The sequence below is a fragment of the Heliangelus exortis genome, chromosome 20, assembly GCF_036169615.1.
Source record: "Heliangelus exortis chromosome 20, bHelExo1.hap1, whole genome shotgun sequence".
Classification (NCBI taxonomy): Eukaryota; Metazoa; Chordata; class Aves; order Apodiformes; family Trochilidae; genus Heliangelus; species Heliangelus exortis.
The window spans coordinates 3,810,037-3,827,862 of record NC_092441.1 but is presented as its reverse complement, the minus strand read 5'-3'; the positions used below and the strand labels follow the sequence as shown (position 1 = coordinate 3,827,862).

The 17,826-nt window shown below is 48.1% G+C and overlaps 1 protein-coding gene across 3 annotated transcripts in view; it reads left to right on the top strand.

Annotated features, from left to right (window-relative positions):
• The first annotated feature begins 3,488 nt into the window (after nt 1-3,488).
• RHBDL3 (rhomboid like 3) overlaps nt 3,489-17,826 on the top strand; it is a 58,058-nt gene continuing 43,720 nt past the window's right edge. For 2 of the 3 annotated variants that reach the window (XM_071764002.1, XM_071764004.1), the window contains exons 1-2: nt 3,489-3,615; nt 7,056-7,079. In XM_071764002.1, coding sequence (XP_071620103.1) covers nt 3,496-3,615; nt 7,056-7,079 — 144 coding nt within the window. In that variant the 5' untranslated portion in view covers nt 3,489-3,495. The remainder of the gene's footprint in view (nt 3,616-7,055; nt 7,080-17,826) is intronic. The other variant, XM_071764003.1, reaches the window with a different exon arrangement.

Sequence of the window (17,826 nt, the reverse complement as noted above, 5' to 3'; positions counted from 1 at the left end):
GTGAGGGGATGAAGGGCAGAGGGACTGAGAGGCTGAGGCACTGTGGGGCTGAAGGGATGAGAGGCTGAGGCGCTGAGGGGGCTGAGGGGATGAAGGGCTGAGGCGTTGCGTCAGGCTGTGCGCGCGGGGGCGCTGTGCCGCCGAGCTGAGGGGCGGCGGGGAGCGGGTGCGAGTGTGAAGCGGCGGCTCCGGCTCAGGCAGTCCTCGTTCACCGGCGTGGAGCGTGTTTCCTCTGGGAAACGATGCCCTCAGTTCAATCCAGCCCTCCGGGACCGGAATGGTAGAGCTGCGGTGGGCTCCTGGGGCTGTCCCACACCGCCGCGGCCCGACCTCCCCTGAGGAAAACGCCTGCCCCGCAGCGAGGCTCTGCCCTCCTCACGGCGAGGCCCCCTGAGGCCGCCGGCCTGCAGGTGAAGAACGGGATTAATCAGTACGTAGTTTTTATAAAAGGGCCTTTACATTGGTTCAGGGAGAGGAATTTGCTTAGACTGAAAGCTGGGAAGAGAACATAAGCCCTGGTATCTAACTCCGACTGCGTTCGGGCGGCTGGCTCTGTGAAAAACCGTGTGGCGCTGCCACCTGGGTAGGAGTTACCGTGATCACTGTCACTGTCTAGGTCCCTACTTCGAGGGCTTTTTATTTCATATTCATGAGCTGACCTTTTTAGCCACTGCCAATGAAGGAAGGATGTATATCTACATTTAGTTTGCAGCATTAGTAGTATAAAAGGTTGCCTACATGACAACGTAAAAATGAATTAAGGTTTATTATTCCAAGTTCTAAGTTTCTTCTGAAGCCCTTCTATGTTCTGTCTGCATCTGCTGTGTGGTGGCCCACAGTTCCTTGGTTTCTCTGCCAGTTGCTGTTTTCCAAGAGTCACCAGGGTATGCAGTGGGGAGAAATGACAGTCTAAATTAAGAGGCTCTCACAGACTTGGAAGATGATAATTTGTCTGTAACAAAACTCCTCATTAGAATACTGTTAATTTCCTTTCTGTGACAATTATAGCACAGCACTAGCTCATATGTGCAATGTGCAGAGTTATTTCCCTGAAAAAAAAAAAAAAAGAAAAAAAAAAAAAAAAAGAAAAAAAGAGCTATCACTACCACTGGTGAAAAGCATTCCTTAGAGTAAAGGAAGAGGAGTAAAATGCACTTATAATTTTGCAGCAGTTTTCCAGTTTAGAGGGAGCTTGGTGCTAAGGTAAGGTTTGGGGGTTTCTCCCTGTTGCTTATTGCATTTATGGTAGACTTCATGGTTAGCGTTTTCCCACTAGCATCTGGAACCAGAGGTGATACAGAGCTCTTGACACAGCAGTCCCCAACTGTGTGGAACCTGTTACCCCTGAAATTCAGCTCATTTATTCTCTCTTTGCTGCAAAAAGCTCGCCTCCCTCCTCCCTACAGACGTCTTTAAATGACTACTGTTTCTTTCTGTTGGCATAGCATATTTTTGCTTATCCATCTGTTTTGAAGTTTTGATGAGGTTTAGTTTTTTAATCAAAAAGAAATTGGTTTTATAATAGCTGTTTAGTGCCTAGAATGTTTTGGCAAGGGGTGGTGTTGTATGAGTAAAGTGGGTTAGTGCTTCTCAAAAGTGCTGGATTTGGTAGCCTGCTCCAGCTCATTGGGAGAACAGGCTGGACAGGCTCCAGACAAGTGAGGAGTGAGTGCTGTGCTGAAGGAATCACCTGGGAACGTGAAGCAAGTCTGTTGCTATTTAACTGATGATTTGAGGGGAAAGGAGCCCTTCCTGATCAGTTGCACTGAAGACCCCTGAAAAGCTTTTGTTTAGTTGTCGTTTTCCCACTTGAATCCCAAGGTAGAAAAGTTCGTCTTTTCAGGTCCAAAATTCGGATCATTTGCAGGATTGAGGTCTCCTGCTAGTTTTGCCAAGGGATTAGATCAGGTGACAGAGGAGATCATTGCCTTTACTTGACTTTGTTAAGCTGTGTGGGACGATATTTTAGCCCTTGGCCCCGAGTTTAAGGTAGTGCCAGCCGTGCAGGATGCTGAGACGTGCGAACCTGCTGCTCCCTGGTGGCTGTAGGTAGACGTAGCTCATGCGGGTCCATGGAAAGGATTTGGCACAGTTTCCCCGCAGAAAAATCTTTTAGTAACTAAGAAGCCGGGACTCAGTGGCTTAGAACATGGGTCTGTGTGGCACAAACCTGATAGATCAAAAGTATGGAGTTCACTACAGCTGTGGATGGGAGAGACAGTCTCTGCTGTATGCTCTGATGCTGTTGGATGGAAGATCCCGTTCCTGTTTGAGAGGTATGGATTTTTTTGCTGCTTCTTTTTATCGTTTTTGTTAGGTTGGTTTTTTTGTTAGTTTTTTGTTGGCTTATGTTTGTTTGTTTGTTTGTTTGTTTAAAGACTGTAGAGGAAAGAGGGACTTCTAGCCTGGCTCTGCAGTTGTGGTTGAGGTGTGTTTGGTCTGGTATTGGAGCTCTTGCATCAAGGAAATGTGGATGTGGTTTATGATGCTGGCCCCTCGGGGCTGTGTCTGGCCCAGGCGGTCGGTGCAGCAGAGAGCAGAGGCACCGGGTCCAGAGGGATCAGCCCGGCTCTGCTTGCCCCCCCCCCTTCCGAACCTGTTAATTCTGTACTTGATTGGAAGAAGCTAAAACTGCTGCATTTTTCCCTTCAGTCAAGGCATTCCTCAAGTTCCTAATCCAGGCTCCAGATGGCTACGATACCCGTCTTGACATACAGGGGCAAGTAATTGTGGCAAAGAACTTAAAACCCCACACCAGCCCCGAACTGTGAGTCTCCTGGACGGAGAAGTTCGCTTCAGTAAAGCCCAAATCACCCGGCACAGCTTGCCGCCTGCCCGCACTTGCTTTCCGAGAGCTCCAGGACCTCATCTGAGAGAGGGATCAAGGGGGCGAGGACACGGAGAAAGGGCTCCGGCCGATCCTCGGCGGGTTTCTCCGGGGAAAGGCGGTGACCGAGCGGGCCTCGCCGCCTCCCCCGGCCACGAGCAGGACCGACCGGGGCTCCCCCTTTCCTCTTCCCTCCCCTCTTCGCCGCCCAGCCCGCATCCTCGGACGTGCTGCAGCTCGGGGCTCTGCCTCCGAGAGCCCTCCGAGGACGCGCAGCTCCCCCGCACCGGGAAGGGCAGCCCCCCCGCCCCCCCCTCCCTCCCTCTTTCCCCCCGGGCCGGCATGGCTCGGGGGAGGCGCCGGCCGTGCCCCGAGCGGGGGGCAGCGGCGGGGGCGGGCAGCAGGAGGAGGCGAGCGGTCCGAGCCGCGGGGAGGGGTCACCTGCCCCGTCCGGAGCCGGCCGCCGGGATGCCGCCCGTCAGCGCTGCCCGCGTTAATTGGATGTTCCCTGGATGGAGGATTTCCTCCCCTCCTGGCTGCGGGAGTCATGAAGGCAGGCTCGGCTGCGCTTGAAAGTTTGCCAAGCGGCAGCTAGGTTTAATTTCTTTAAGGATCTGGGGAGAAGGGGGGGGGCGGGGGCGGGGGCTGGAGGGGGACCGTTTCTAAGCATGGGAGACAAGCTGCCGGAGCCTCACGCCCGCTCTTCCCCTGCTGTGGCTGCCAGCTCAGAGGCAGAAGAAATCGAGGTGCTGGACTCGGAGGATGTCCTACCTATGGCCGCAGAGGATGTAAGTTTCCTTTGCTCAGTGTCTTTCCCTCCCTTTCCCCCGGGCCAGGTTAATCGGCTCAAGCTATTTATGGATGAAGTCCGGGTTGGGGGGGGGAGGAATAGGACTAGTGACCCTCTGGGGCGAGGGAAAGCCGCCGGCCCCCGCCGCTCTCCCGCCCCTCTCCGCCGGGTGTCTGCGGGCTCCGGCCCCGCAGCTCCTCATGCGCCTGCCCGGAGAGCCCTGGCGGCAGCTGCCCGGACGGGATGCGGGTCCGCACCGTCTCCGCACCCGGAACCGCGCAGCCGGGAAGATGCTGACGAGCTGCGGCTGGCCGGGAAGGGACAGCGGGGCTGCGCGCAGAGACGTCTCTGGAGGCTGGAGATGGGCTGACGCTTTGGCTTGAGGGGCTTCCTGGGGACAGAGAGCTTTTCCAGAGTCCCAGCCACTCTGGAGGGAGACAGATGTGAAATACTTCTGCTCTCGGGAGCCTGTTCCCGCTTCCAGACCCCAAGCAACGAGCAGCAAGGAAGTTTTTTTGTCGGTTCGGCAGGGCTGATAGCTTCCCTTCACCCTCTGAGCTCTGATTGCACCTGAGGGTGGGATAACTTGGCATCGGGTCTCTGTCTCTGCTCATCCAGCCTAGAAGGACACGAAGTGGTCCTGCGTGCTTTGAATCTGCTCCTGCCAGGCTGAGCAGCAAAGCCTGCAGAGCTGAGGCAGTAGTTCTGCGTCTGCCGGTCCCGGAGACAGGGCTCGCTGTGCACCTGTCTGGAGCAGAGTGAACGCGAGCAGATTCTACATTCCTGCTGCATCCCAGGACTGCTCGCAGCTCTCCTTCCCAACAAACTCTGTTGGGATGAGGGCTGTGGTAAACGCAGGCTCTGTTCTGCCTGTGGAGGCATGAAACAGAGATACTAAATGTCATTCTGAAGGGGAGCTCTGTCTGGGGTCTTGCACTGGCATGAAAGGATCAGTTGTGAACTAAGCCTTCAGCAATGGTACATCCCCTTTCCCCTCTACTTTTATGACACTGCTGGAGGAACACGGCTGGGGGTGCTTGAGGGCAGTGGCTGCTCCTCATCCTCCAGTCCTTCCTTCTGAGTCACCTAGAATCGGGTTGCTGTTGGATTTTCTTCCCAGAGGGTAGCGGAGGAAGTGCAGTTGTTTGGTAGAGCTCCATTCCCCAGGCTGTACTCCTGAGCACTGCACAGTCAAGAGGGAACGTGTGATGCAGTTTGACCTCTGCTACGACACTGCCAGGCAGTCCTCAGAGCAGCACAACTGACCTAGGGGCATGTGTTGCTTTCACTGGGAAAGGATGGCTTTCCAGGAGCTTTCTGAGTCCAGGTTTTGAAATCTCTTTGGTTGCTTAACTCAGACTGTGACCTTTCCTTCTCTGACAAATTTTGTGCTTGTCTGCATGGTCTACAAGAAAGATTTTCTGTTGTGACATGTATCAGTCTCTTGGAGTTACTCCAGCATTGAGACAAATGCAGCCATTAGCAATTCAGTCCTGCCAGGGGCCCAGGAGATGCTGAAGTGCTGAGTGCCTGGCAGGATTGGGCTTCTGAGATAAGAAAGAGACCATGAGCCTCCCTTGGTGAAATCTAGATCCTAGTTCCAGTTCTGACTTGCTGCTTGACCTTGAGGTAGGACAGCTTGGGTCTGATCCAGTTCACAGTGTTATTTACGCTGGGATCTGCATTGTTATTTGACTCTGGTACCTTGTTTTCTGCTGTCAACAAAATAGAGCTAGAGCCCACAGATGCACTGGTTATGGGAGCTGCTGAGACCTGGCAATAGATGATGTGAGAGGAGCCTGAGGTATCATATGTCATCTGCAAGTTGGAAGAGCAGGAAGTGGTGTAAATGCCCTCCTCCTCCTTGGCCAAAATTTCCTGCTGAAACAAGCTGGCTACAGAGCATTGTCTCTGAAAATTCAAACTTCTTTGTGCTAGGAGCATGCCCCTTTGAGACCTAACTGGAGGTTGATTTTCTGTTGTATATTATCTGAAAGCTTGATGTGAACTCTCTGGCTTGGCCAGCAAGGACTGACACAAGGTCAGTTCTTTATGTGTTATTAACCACAAAAATATTACGTAGTAGAGGTCTGGCTGTCACAGCATTCACAGTGTATAACAGCTCAGCTATGATGTCATTACAGCTCTCAGAGCAGTGTTCCTCAAAGCTAGGATACAGCCAGTCCCAAAATGTTCTGTTTAGAGTGCTGGGCTGATTTATGGTGCTAAATGGGGAGGAGGGGAGCCAACAACATAACTGATGGAATGGAATTCAGTGCCCTGATATCCCACTGTTCTCTCCAGTCAGTTCTGCTGTAGATCTGCCTACCATAGGAAAGGAAATGTTCTTCCAGGTCTAGACAAGACTCCCACCAGAGCTCTGCTTTGCACAGTGAGGAGATTTGTTTCTGTGGATCTGATGGTTTGTTATTTTATTAATTTTGCTTTTCTGGGAGAATAAATGAGCCAGAAACAAAGTGTGCTGAGCAGCACTTTAGATAGGGGAGCTGGAAATGTGCAGATTTTTGGGGTGGATCCCAGGCCATGTTGCCCCATGGGGGTTGTTCTCAGCTGGCCCCCAGATGCAGGAGAGGTGAGAGAGAGCCTTGAACAATTCATTAGAAATTTCCTCTGTTCTGTGGGAATGTGAGGCAGCAAGCCTGGGACAAGGAGATGACTTGACATTGGTCTTTCTACAAAACAGAAATCGGAGCCAGTTGCCAACTTGTTTTTTCTGTTTCCAAGTGATGAAGACTTAGAATGTTCACACAGTCATCTGTGTTAAAGTGGAACTTTCTCCTGCACAGAGCTTTTAAGGTAGATGTGCTAGAACAAAAGTTCTGGGCTATATCCTTGTCATGGACTTTCTCCAGCTTTTCACCTTATGCTAGAGAATTAGCAGTTCTTCAGATGTGGGCACATGGGGCTCAGAACTTAGAGGTTATCAAAAACCCCATAGCAAGCCCCTGCCAGAGGTAGAAGCAGGCAGCAGACAAGGCTCTGAGAACCCAACAGGGTGCTCTCTGGGTCAGCATTGGGCCACAGGACCTCAGAAAGGGATCTGATAAACCACTGGTAACTCCTCCCTCCCCTCAATATGCACCAAGCTTTCTTGATCCCTGTGAGTAAAAAAGCCTTTTATTCCTTGCTTGCCTGCAAATAGACAAAGGGGGGAAAACAGAATTAACACATGAATGTTTCAAGTTCCCCCTAATTTGGATTTGTAACTGAAAACTCTCCTCCCTGTGGTTGGTAGATTCCCCCTGCCTCCTCCCCCGGAAGGGTAGGTGATTCTGGGATGAAGAAGGATGTTAGAAATGGCACTATATAATTTGGTTATTTCTCTGTTCAAATATACTTCAACAGTTTACTGCATGTTAATGCTGTTGCTCTTATACCTTATTTTTCTTCTTTTTCTTCCCTAATGCATTACCTCAGCACTGGAAAGCCCTATTTGATCAGGTATGTGAACAACTGATATATTGTCTCTGTCTTGTGAGCAAAGAGTCTAACCTCTGGTTAATTTCCTCTGTACTAGATTTTCCCTGCATTTAAAATACAGCCTAGGAGTAACGTGCTCCATGCTCCTAGTTCCCAGGATGCTGGTGTGCAAGTCATAATTATCACTGCTGCTTTGGGCCTTTCTTCTAATTCTTCTTCAGAGCAGCCAGGGACAAAAGCAGGCCCAGCCTGGCCATCCCTTCTAGCACAGGGGCTGAGCTGAGGTGCTGCAGCAGGTGCTGTTTGCTGCCAGTTGCAGTATCCTTGCTCTGTGAATTAAAGGCTTTTTGAGGCAGGCAAACTAGGACCTGTAAAACCAGCACTGTGTTCTTTGAAATGGCTCTCTAGCTGCTAAAAAGACTTCTGTGGGGTTACAGCCTCCGGGGGAGGACCTTCTGCTTTCAACTTGCACAGAATTAGCAAAGTTTCTGCTTCTGTACCAAAGACTGTGGTTTTATCTGTTAAATGCCTTGGGTCAGGTCTGTAGCCAGCTGAAATCAGCACAGCTCTGTAGAGCTCCAAGTTACAGCTGCTGAGAATTCAGGCTGTGGGTACGAGTTAGTAAGTCATGCTTTTAGCAGCTTTAACTGAATGTTGTCTTTGTGGTATTCCTTCCATCCACCAGGTTGAAATGTGAAGCAGCTATAACTGAAGAATTATTCCAGGGCTAAACTACAGCACTCTCTTGATGCCATAAACTTCTGTACTGTTGTGTATGTGTCTAAATGTCACCTTCTGTAAGGGAGCTTCCTCTGGTGCTGGCATGATTCTGGCAATACTAAAGTTCAGATGGGATTTTGTCCCTGCTTTATGAAGTGATTATCTTGCTTCCACGTCTGGCTGAACTGCAAAGCCAAAAGCTGTGGTGCAGTCTCTGTTCAGGGATGTCCTTGGTGGCCTGGGGATTCCATTATCATTCAGCTTGTAACTGTTCTGCCTGTTCTGATGGGAGCTCATTTGTACCCGGGTAGCTGTGACCAACTGCTAAGCCATGTGCCTGGTCTGCAGTGCATTTGTTGTACAGTCAGTTAAGCTGGCAGCTGGGAATTAGATTACTGTAATTGTTGATCACATAAATTTTGTGGTGTATTTGAATTTGCTGGGGCTTGCAGGGGATGTTGCTATTCAAAAGAAAGGTGCATGCAAGATAAATTGCTTGTGGTCTGGACTGAATGTTTGTTTCAGCCACTTTGAATTCTCCCATCTCAAACCTTGGCCTTAATTTGTAGTCTGATTCTACAAGCATCCTTTGAAGTCATTGAGTCCTTGTGGGATGGGGCTCTTGGCTGGCAGCTACCTCAGGCTCAAAAAGAGGAATCTCTAATTTCCCACTGGACTTGCTTGAATAGTAGATGGGGTTTTTCCTTTTTTTTTTTTTTTTTTTTTAAGGGAGGGAAGAATTTGACTGTTGAATTTGCAGAACATTACCACGGTGACAAGGGACTGGGCTATAAAGGCAGACCTTCAATAATTAGCTATGTTTCAATTAGGGCTGCAGCTGAAATTTAAGCCTTGTCTGTAAGGCTTTATTATCAAGTAGAATGCAACCTGTGGCAACTGGTCCTGAGTCCTGAATAAATCAATAATGTCCTTGTTGCCTGTGGGCAAAGCCCAGGAGCTGACGTCTTCCTTGAGCGTTCCATCAGCAGTGCAATGCAATTAGCCCTGCAGTGAATTGCAAGATGCTGTTTGTCATGGAACAAGGTTGCTATTCCCAGCAGCTCTGTGCTGGTAGGAGAGGGGAGAGTTTTGTTTGGCTCTAATTGGCATCCATGTGAAACATGAGAACAGTTTTAATAACTAGAGAAAGCCTGTGTGTTGAAACTGGGAACAGTTGCAGCTCTCCCTGGGAGGTGTGACCTGGCCTGATGTGGGCTTAGAGTGGAAATGAGTGGCCAAAGATTCATGTGCCCTCTGCATTTGTGATTCCTGGGCTGGGACTGAAGCTCCATAGAGCTTCATAGTCATCCTCTCATCTGAGACCCATGGGCTCTGCATTCACCACCTCTCAGGAGAGAGGCAGAGGAAAAGGCTCTGTACAAAGTGTTCACAGGTTGGGAGTCTGCAAGTCTCTGGTTTCAGTGATGCTGGAGTACAAGTGCAAACACTGCAAGGAAGGGGGCACCACTCCTCCCCCCCTTGCCTTGGGGTGTGGGGTCGTGGGGAATAAATTAATGGCTTTTTTAATGTGGGGAGAGTTTTTTTTTTTAAAATTACTTAGGTTTACTGACAAAAAAAGCATGTTTCTATTTTGACTTACAAAAATTAAAGGGCTTGGGGTTTTTATGACATCCCCCCCCAACATCTTAAATTAAAAATTGGAAACTTCATGAACCCAACCATAAAGCAGGCTTTTTTGCTTATTTTGGAGGAAAGCTTTTGACAATGCTTTCTGGAGGAATTCCTTTGTTTTTATTCAGCTCTAATCTGTCACACTGTCAGACTCAAGCCAGTATGTCCAGCCACTTGCAGATTGCTTCTTTTTAGGAAGTAAAATAACTTGGCCAAAAAAAAAAAAAGAAAAAAAAAAAAAAAAAAAAAAAAAAAAAGGCAGATCCAGAGCTGCTTCCTAGGCTTTGATGTTCAAAAAAGCCCCTCCCAGGACAAAATCCTTGCTATACTGAAGCAGGTACCAAAATTCCCCTTCCATTTAGTGAGGTCAGCACTTCCCCCAAGAATCTGGGAGTGGATAGACTAGCAGCTTTTCAGTGCTACAGCAAGGCAGTTGCAGTACAGCTGCAGCTTCATACTGTGCTTATGAGATGCGTTTTTTTATTACAAGGCCATGGCCCTCAGGCAGCTCTAACTCACTTTTATATGGGAACTTTTATAGAGATTCATACATTTATTTATTGTGCTCATAAACAGCCTCCACCCCCTCACACGTTTGCTGTGCATCTGCTGCCTTCCGCAGAGCCTGCACCATTGCTGAGGGCTCCACTCTGTCTCTCAGTGGAATCCAGGCCCTGAGCAGAGCAAGGCACTGCTCCCTCCATCCCTCCACAATTACTCAGGGTGTTCTTCATTTGCTTTTCACTAGCCAAACCTTCCCCCCCCCCTTTTTTTTTTTTCTTTTTTTTTTTTTTTTCTTTTCTTTTTGGTTAATCTTCTGGTAGAGTTAGAAGTACAACAATCCCAGAAGCAGGTCCTGACAGTTTCATGCTTCTCTGTGATAATAAGATCACCTGTTAGTTGCCTTGCATGCAGACATGAGAACACCTTGCTGTCCCTGTTGAAGCCAAATTGTCTGATGATTAGGGAGTCAGTCTGCAGACGAGTTTCCTGAGGGACTTTTCTGCTTTGCTATGTCCTTTCCAGGGCTTTAGGTGTCCTCCTTCGCCTCTGTGTCCCCAGGGCCACTGCTTTAGAGGTGGCTGCAGCCTATCCAGCCCTTGGCTGTGCTGAGTGAAAGGAGCTATCTAGGAGGATGATATTGGTCGTTAGGATAGAACTGCCTTCTGAAGGTGGCATTTAGCTTTCTTGTATCATCTTCTGTATTTCCCCATCCCCGTGCCTGCTGAAATTTCAAGGGTGTATTAACATTACCAGACCTCATCTTGGAGTTCTCACTTCTTCTCACCTGTACTCTGGTTTGTAGTCATGACAACAATTTTGTTTTAAATAGACACACAAAACTCTCCAAACAGACCCTTCTCACTGGCTCAGCACCTTGGTCCTACTGCTTATCAATCCAGGCTGTGTTTTTGTTGCAGCTGCTTTAGAAACCTTAGATTCCTTCCTGAGATGTGTACGTGGGTGTGATGGCAACAGATGAACAGAGTTTATGGGGAATGCAGGGAGATGCCAAGTTATCCAGTCTGTGTGGGCAGCTAATGGAGAACTTGAGATCAGAATCAAGGCTATAGAAATCTCCTGGACCAGATGTGCACTTGACAGGAAGAGTTCAGCTCCTGTCACTACCAGCAACGAGGGCAGCTGAACCTGCTCTGCTGTGGTCTCTTAAAACATTAAAATACACTGACTTTGCAACCTTCTTAAATTCAAGGCTGGTTCCTGCTAGATTGAAATTGTAAACCATCCCAGAAAATCAAGCCATGAAATCAATGGTGAGGGTTGCTGGTAACAGAGAAAGGGACTTATTTTGAATTTTATGATGGTTTGTGTTAACTTTGTCCTTTTCTCTGGATAGCCTTTAACACAAGCAGGAGGAGCTACTTCCCACACTGTAAAAGAATTTCCAGTTTGTTTACTGGGGCACTGTTGAGCTACACATCACACTTCACTTTGAAAAGCTTCCCTGGCTATTGTTGCTGGCTAACCCCTGCCAGCTGTAGCTAGGAGACCTCACCAAACAGGTTTCTTTGAGCTCCAGGCAGTGGTTTGTGCCTGGAGATTTTACCATTTTCCCTGAAAAAATTGTTTGTCTTACCACTGGTTTGTGTGGGTCGCTGGAAGCAGAGGAGCAGAAGCTGCAAGATGAGGAACAGGAAATGATGGCAGTGAGAGCAGTATAGGCAGGTGGGGTGAGCACAGGGTTGTATATGACCTTCAATATGTCCTTGCCTGAATTTTGAACTGTTGCTGCTTTTTTAGATTGGTGCTTGTCAGAATACACGTCTGCATTTAAGTGGAGTGGTGCTGAAAAGAGGAGGTCATAGGAACAGGGATTAGGCAATAGACAGAGACCCACAGACCTGTTACTTCATCTCCTAATGTGACTGGAGAATCAGATGTGCTGTTGGGAAGACTGTCCATGGTAGTAACAGATTAACATCCAGGCCCTAAAATCAGGGTCTGCCCTGTCTGCTCTATTAGACACTTCTGTGAGTGTGACAAGAAATTTGCTCCCTCCCCCCCCCTCCACCAAGCTGTGCATTGTAAAGGGAAAAGACACTTTAAAAGCTACAAGGGTCTCTTGGCAATGCTCAGAGGGGGTTCTGCATCTGTCCCATGCCTTGAAGTCTAATCTCATTTACAGTTGTCAGCGTGGACTGCTGGAGGAGATGAAAAGCAGAGGACAAGGAGGGAGAATAGATTAGTGTCGAGCAGAGGGCACTGGGAATGCACCTGCCTCTGCCCCACTACCTTGAGGAGGGGCAGCAATAGCAGCTGGGCTTGTGTCATCTGCTGCTCTTTGAGGCACACAGCCATGGAGCACACGATTAATGACTCAAGGGGCTGGGCTTTTGTGAGTGATAAAGGCCTGGGATTTAGGCAGGGCTCTGAGATCTTTTTTTTTTTTTTTTTTTCTGAGCGTTTTGGTTGCAGGGAGCTGCTGTCTGTGGTCACAATGCTTCTCTTTCTCTGCCCTCCCCAAACTGGGCTGACCTTTGTCATGCAGCATTAACCCTTTGACTCGTCTACTTTGGGTTATGGGACCAGGGGGGAAAAAAAAAAAAGTCCCTTCAAATCCATTGCCCTGTGGACAGACTTGAAGGGAAGAGTAGGCTGGTGAGAGAGGATCAGTTTTTGCTGAAGGAGATTGGATTGGTTTGCTGCTGCTGCCTGGATTATTGACCCCTTGCTGCCTTCTGTCAGAGGCTCTTTTGAATACAGCAGCCCTCAGGAAAGAGGGGAGGGAAATCTATCCTTCCTTCAGTCAAGGAGGGAAACTGAGGCATGGAGCAGCAAATAGATATCTGAGAGACTATTCCCTCTGCAGGGTAATGTCTTGTCTTTTACCATCCCTGCATTAGCCTGTGTCCATCCCCAGTGTTGTTTCAGTGGATGGCAATCTCCCAGCACTTCAAGGTTTATAATCAGATTTGGCTTTTAGCCACGATACCCTGGAGAGATGGCTCAGCAAGAAAAAGCTACCTGGAGGTCATTAATCTTCCTGCCTCTTACAGGATGAACAGGAAAAATTCCCCGAGTTCCTCCTTAATCTTCTAATACTTCTGTACACTGAAGTCCAGCCAGCCCCTAAACTGGATGCAGGTCTCTGGGACTGCCTCTATTTCCACCTTCCCTGCACCATGAAAGGTTTGTGATCAGCTACCCCATTTCTCCCTTCCCTGGCTGCTCAGACGTGCCTCTCCTCAATCCCACCAGCCTGTACACAGACTGTTGGCTTTGCCTCATGCAAAAAGTTAGGAGTAGAAGGCATCAATATGAACCAGACATCAGCAGCACAGCAAACACAGCACTATTGAGCTTGTGCTGGTAGAAGTAGGCACCTCCTGAAATGTTTCAAGGAGTTGTAACACACACCAAAAAGCACATGGAGGCTGAGTCAGTCTTACACAGCTCGTGAGTTACTGGCAGCTTGATGTCTCTGGATTTGTAAACGCCTCAGGAGGCTTCCTACTCGTTACACATTTGTGTAACTTCCACGGTGGAGCTGCCTGGAAACCTGCGCGTTAGAGTGCAGAGTCTGGGGGGACAGGGAGCTGCGTTCAGCGCTTGTCCCTCTGTTGCCTCCTGGTCCCAGCTGCAGGGAGCTTTGGTAGCACACGCCCTGCCATTCCAGCTGAATGTGCTGGATGGCTTTGGGGCACATAGATCATTGCTAATGCATTGTTCTCGAATTCGGTCTTGCATATAGAAAATCACTGAAGGAATAAAGACATTTCAGTCTGCGTGTTAAAAAGAAAGAGAAAGGGGAAAAAAGCTGTGAACAGAGTGGATTGATGCTGCTCTGCAAATCCACTGGTGCATTGTGCTCTGTGGCTGTGTGCTCTTACAACAGAGAAGGGGGGAGAGATCACCCAGTCTCCAGAGGAACGAACCAGGTGCTTAGTGGGTGGAAACAGTTTGGAGATGTTTTTCTACACCATCATCATTTATGCCTGTAACATTTACAGGGCTTTTAAAGTTCTCTATACCAGATCTGGAAAGCAATTGTTTCTCCTCTGCAGTAGGAAGTGTGATGTTCCTGTTGCCTTCCGGTGTTTGCAGTCAGTGCAAATGTACCAGAGCACGTTTGCAAATGAAATGCAGCAGTGGGTGTGTTGGAGTTTAACAGCAGCTAAAGAAGCTGTGATCTTTCTGCCTCCTCACTGGGCATTGTACAATGTGTTGGTCTGAAATAAGCTTTATGCCAACACAAGAGAAAGTTGACAGGGTTCAGATGCTGGGCTCTTTTCATGCACAGATGTACGTACTGGCTGCTGAGGAAAGCTGATTTCTGAATGCTTTGGATTTTTGTGTGATTCAATGCAATGCTTGCCTGTTCAAGATGTAGCACTTGAGACAGTCACTTCTTTCCTTGTCCTCTCCCAGTCTCCTCAGTGGTGGTTTCCCCCCTGATTCAGCTGCTTGTGGTGGCACTGGGGACATTCACCAGATGTGTGTTGATGAAATGTGTAGTGAAGGTCCTGAATGTTTGTGATCCTACCAAGTTTCACTTGGACCTTGAATTCCTTCAATGCTAAAACAAGTAAGACACAGAAAGAGTTTATGTTCCTGTTGCTTAGGAACAGCTGTCTACAGTGACCCTGTGTTGCTGATGAGAAGAGTAATGACGTGTGAAACTCATGTTAAACCAGCAAGATCAATTTTACTTCTAGGAACTGTTCTTCATGTTCTTTGATTCTTGACATACTCTAAATAGCATATACTCTGGAGCTTCCTGAGTTGCACAGGGAAAAAATGAACAAGGCTCCTGGAAGCAAAGCTGGTTGTGACTGTCATCAGAGTTCTGGTCTCATGCACTGCTTCAGAGTCTTGTTTCCCAAGGAAATATCTCTTTGCTTCTGTGATCCATCACAGTTAGATACCAGTGATGATGACCTGCTTGGTGATGCACAATTGCAGTGGAAGTGCTTGTTGATGGCAGCCTACAGCTAGTGAGATGTAGATATGCATCTACATCTTGGCAGAGAAAGAATCACTACTATGAAAGGTGAAAAATTGAAAGTTTCACAAAAACTACTGCAGGACTTGACCCTGTGTGCTCTGACACAGTCTAGCAAGACATTTGCAAACAAGTGTGACAGTTGTCCTGCACCCATTGTATGTCTAACATCTGCTTTATCTTTTGCTGGAACAGGCAGCAGAAAGGTGTATGCCCTGAGGGATTTGAAAAGCAAATTGGGTTTTTCATTCTGCCCCTTGGGTCTGAAACAGAGCCAGACACTTGCTCTACTCTGCTGGCTTCTTGCCACTTCTCTCATGTTTACTTACCCTCATACTGAGAAATAATGGCAAGTGGGCCTTGAGTACCTCACCTCACTGCATGCAGTGGCCTCCATGGGAGGATATTGCCTTTTAGCCTTGTTTGCACTGGGGAGGAAAATGAAAGTGTTTATTGTGGTTCCTTCTTCCATTTGAACTGCTGCCTCTCCCCTCAGCTCCTCCCTCTCGGTCACTAATAGAGGAGTTTTGCACACAATCTTGTTATCACTGGATTTATGTCTCTGGGTTTTTCTCATCATCAGCAGGGAAGACACAAACATTATTCCTTCATGTGTCCTCTGACAATAGTTGTGTTTTGGAGAAATGTTTATTTTGCATTGACTGGTACAGTTAGGCAGCCCCTTTGGGGGAGACTACTGTGAAAAGCTTGGGAGATGGTCCTGCTGCTGCTCTCTGTGCTCTGTGAACTGTGTCTGGAGACCATGGCTGGAGGAATAACTTATTTTCAACCTAAATGCAGTGTCTAAAGAATCTTTATAGAGCTGAATGAATCCCTGTTTTGTCACACTTTGACTTGCTAGCCCTGGCAACAGTTTGGGGATGTCTCTGTGCATATGTATGCAGGATTGCTCTAGTGCTTCCAGCATGTTAAATATTCTGGTGTTGTCTCCTGTAGAGCTCTAAAAACTAGAGTGCAAGTTGACTTTTTTAGAGGAGTCTCCAGTGTTGAGCATCCCCGCCAGAGGTTTTTGTTCTTGCAATGCTTTTTTAGTCAGTCTGTATCTCAGAAGCTGTAGTGTGCTGGCTTGCTTGTGTGCTTCTCACCTGAGAGAAATCTCCTGCCTGCTTCTGGGGCCTTCTACAGCATTTTTATGAATGAGTGCAGTGAGCAGTTCACTTACCTGGTGGTGGAGAAAGCAGCAGCATAGCTTTGTATTTACACATGAAAGCTGAAACTGGATGGGGTACAAGTGCTGCACGAGACAGGTGCACAGAGTGATATCTCCCAGAGTGGTGATTGCCAAAATGGTTCCCAAAGAATTATTGTATGTCTCTGAAATGAAATCTTCCAGACTTGTTCCCTCTGTGGCCCATGGGTGGAGAGCTGCTGTTCTTGCATTCATTTATGGGATTTTCAGTGTTGGTTCTGGTGGCTTAGAAGAGCTGGGGCAGAAAGTCATTTACCAGCTGCTGATTTATGGCCCTAGTAAACAGTCCTGAAAAGCACAGTGAGAATTTTCTGGACCTTATGCAGTTCCAGCTGACTGGAAGCTCCTGGCTGTTACTTGACCATGTGGAGTAATAAAACTGTGAAAACTGATTAACTTTTGGGCCTACTACAAAACAAACTATTTCATAAAAAAAATTTCTCCACACTTGCAAGTAGCAGTGACTCTATGGACATATAAGCCTGTGTTTAATGACCAAGCATGTAGTATGAGGCCTGAAGTCTGTTCCTTTTGCTGACTGCTAAGGCCACACTGAATGTAACGAGCTCTGCTGATGGCTGAGGATCAGGATACCAGCTTGGGATGATGTTCTCTTTCATCCTTATTAATTATGTAGCTGATGTGTGGTGGAGGCTTGACACACAGCTGCATTGGGTGGTTTCTTGTTGTCTAAAGCAGCCTGAATTAAACACAACCTGGCTGAGCCAAAGCAGTTCATCCGAGGAAAGATTCTCTCTGCATTTTGAGTGCTGTAGTCTCTCTGAGGTCACTCTCTGCTCACTGCAAGGTGTAGCTGAATCAGCTCTTTCCCAGTGGGAACACCAGGATGTTTTTCTGATGTTAGCACGCAAAGAGAATCAGCCCTGCTCAGGACCTGCCTCCTGTGATGGAGATGCTCTGTGTGTGCCAGATGTGATGGTGACATCAGAGAAGGGATGTTTCTGAGTGCCATGCTATTGTGTTCCTTGCCAGTGACAAGACAGTTATCAGCACTGTATAGATGATCCAGCCTCTGTCACCCTACACCAGCTTGGAGGGGGGAATGACAGGCTGTTATTCCTGTTTCATCAGATTACTCAAGTAACCCTCCTCCTGTCCCTTAGCTCCTGCATTACTCAGTAGCCCTTAATACTGGATGTCCAGCTGCCTGTGTTGGACAAAGTCAAAGCTGTGCTTGCTGATTTCTGCTTTTTCTTTGCTAGGGTTTGTCAGTTTAGCTGGTGGCACAGCCTTGCAAAGAGCCTTTGCTCACTGGGACATGTGGTGCTGCTTTGCTGTTCTTTTCAGATCGCTAACTCATCACCCCAAAGAGCAGAGCTGGCCCTTTTGCAGAGTGCCCTGGGGTAAGCTGTGTGGTTGTTTGCTATGTTGGAGCTGCACAGGCTTCAGCTGCTGTCCTCTCCCCCTGTTGAGAATGGAAGAGAAGGTTGAAAGAAGGTTGAATGTTGTACCAGGTCCCTTTGCTGCCTGCTGTGCCCTTCCCACCTGCTCTGGGAAGAGTGTGTGCTGCCCAGCTCTGTGCCCACACCTGGGTCATGCAGACAGAGTGTCTCTTATCTTGGGAAGATACTCATCATGTTCGCTGATGGAGGAGCAGATATCCTCCCCTTTCTGTTGATGGCTCTGCCCCAAGCTTTGGTTTTCTCTGCTAAGCTAAGTATTATTGCAGAGCTATTATTTGACCTAAAATAAGTGTGCGTGCATACTCACTGCTATAGAGT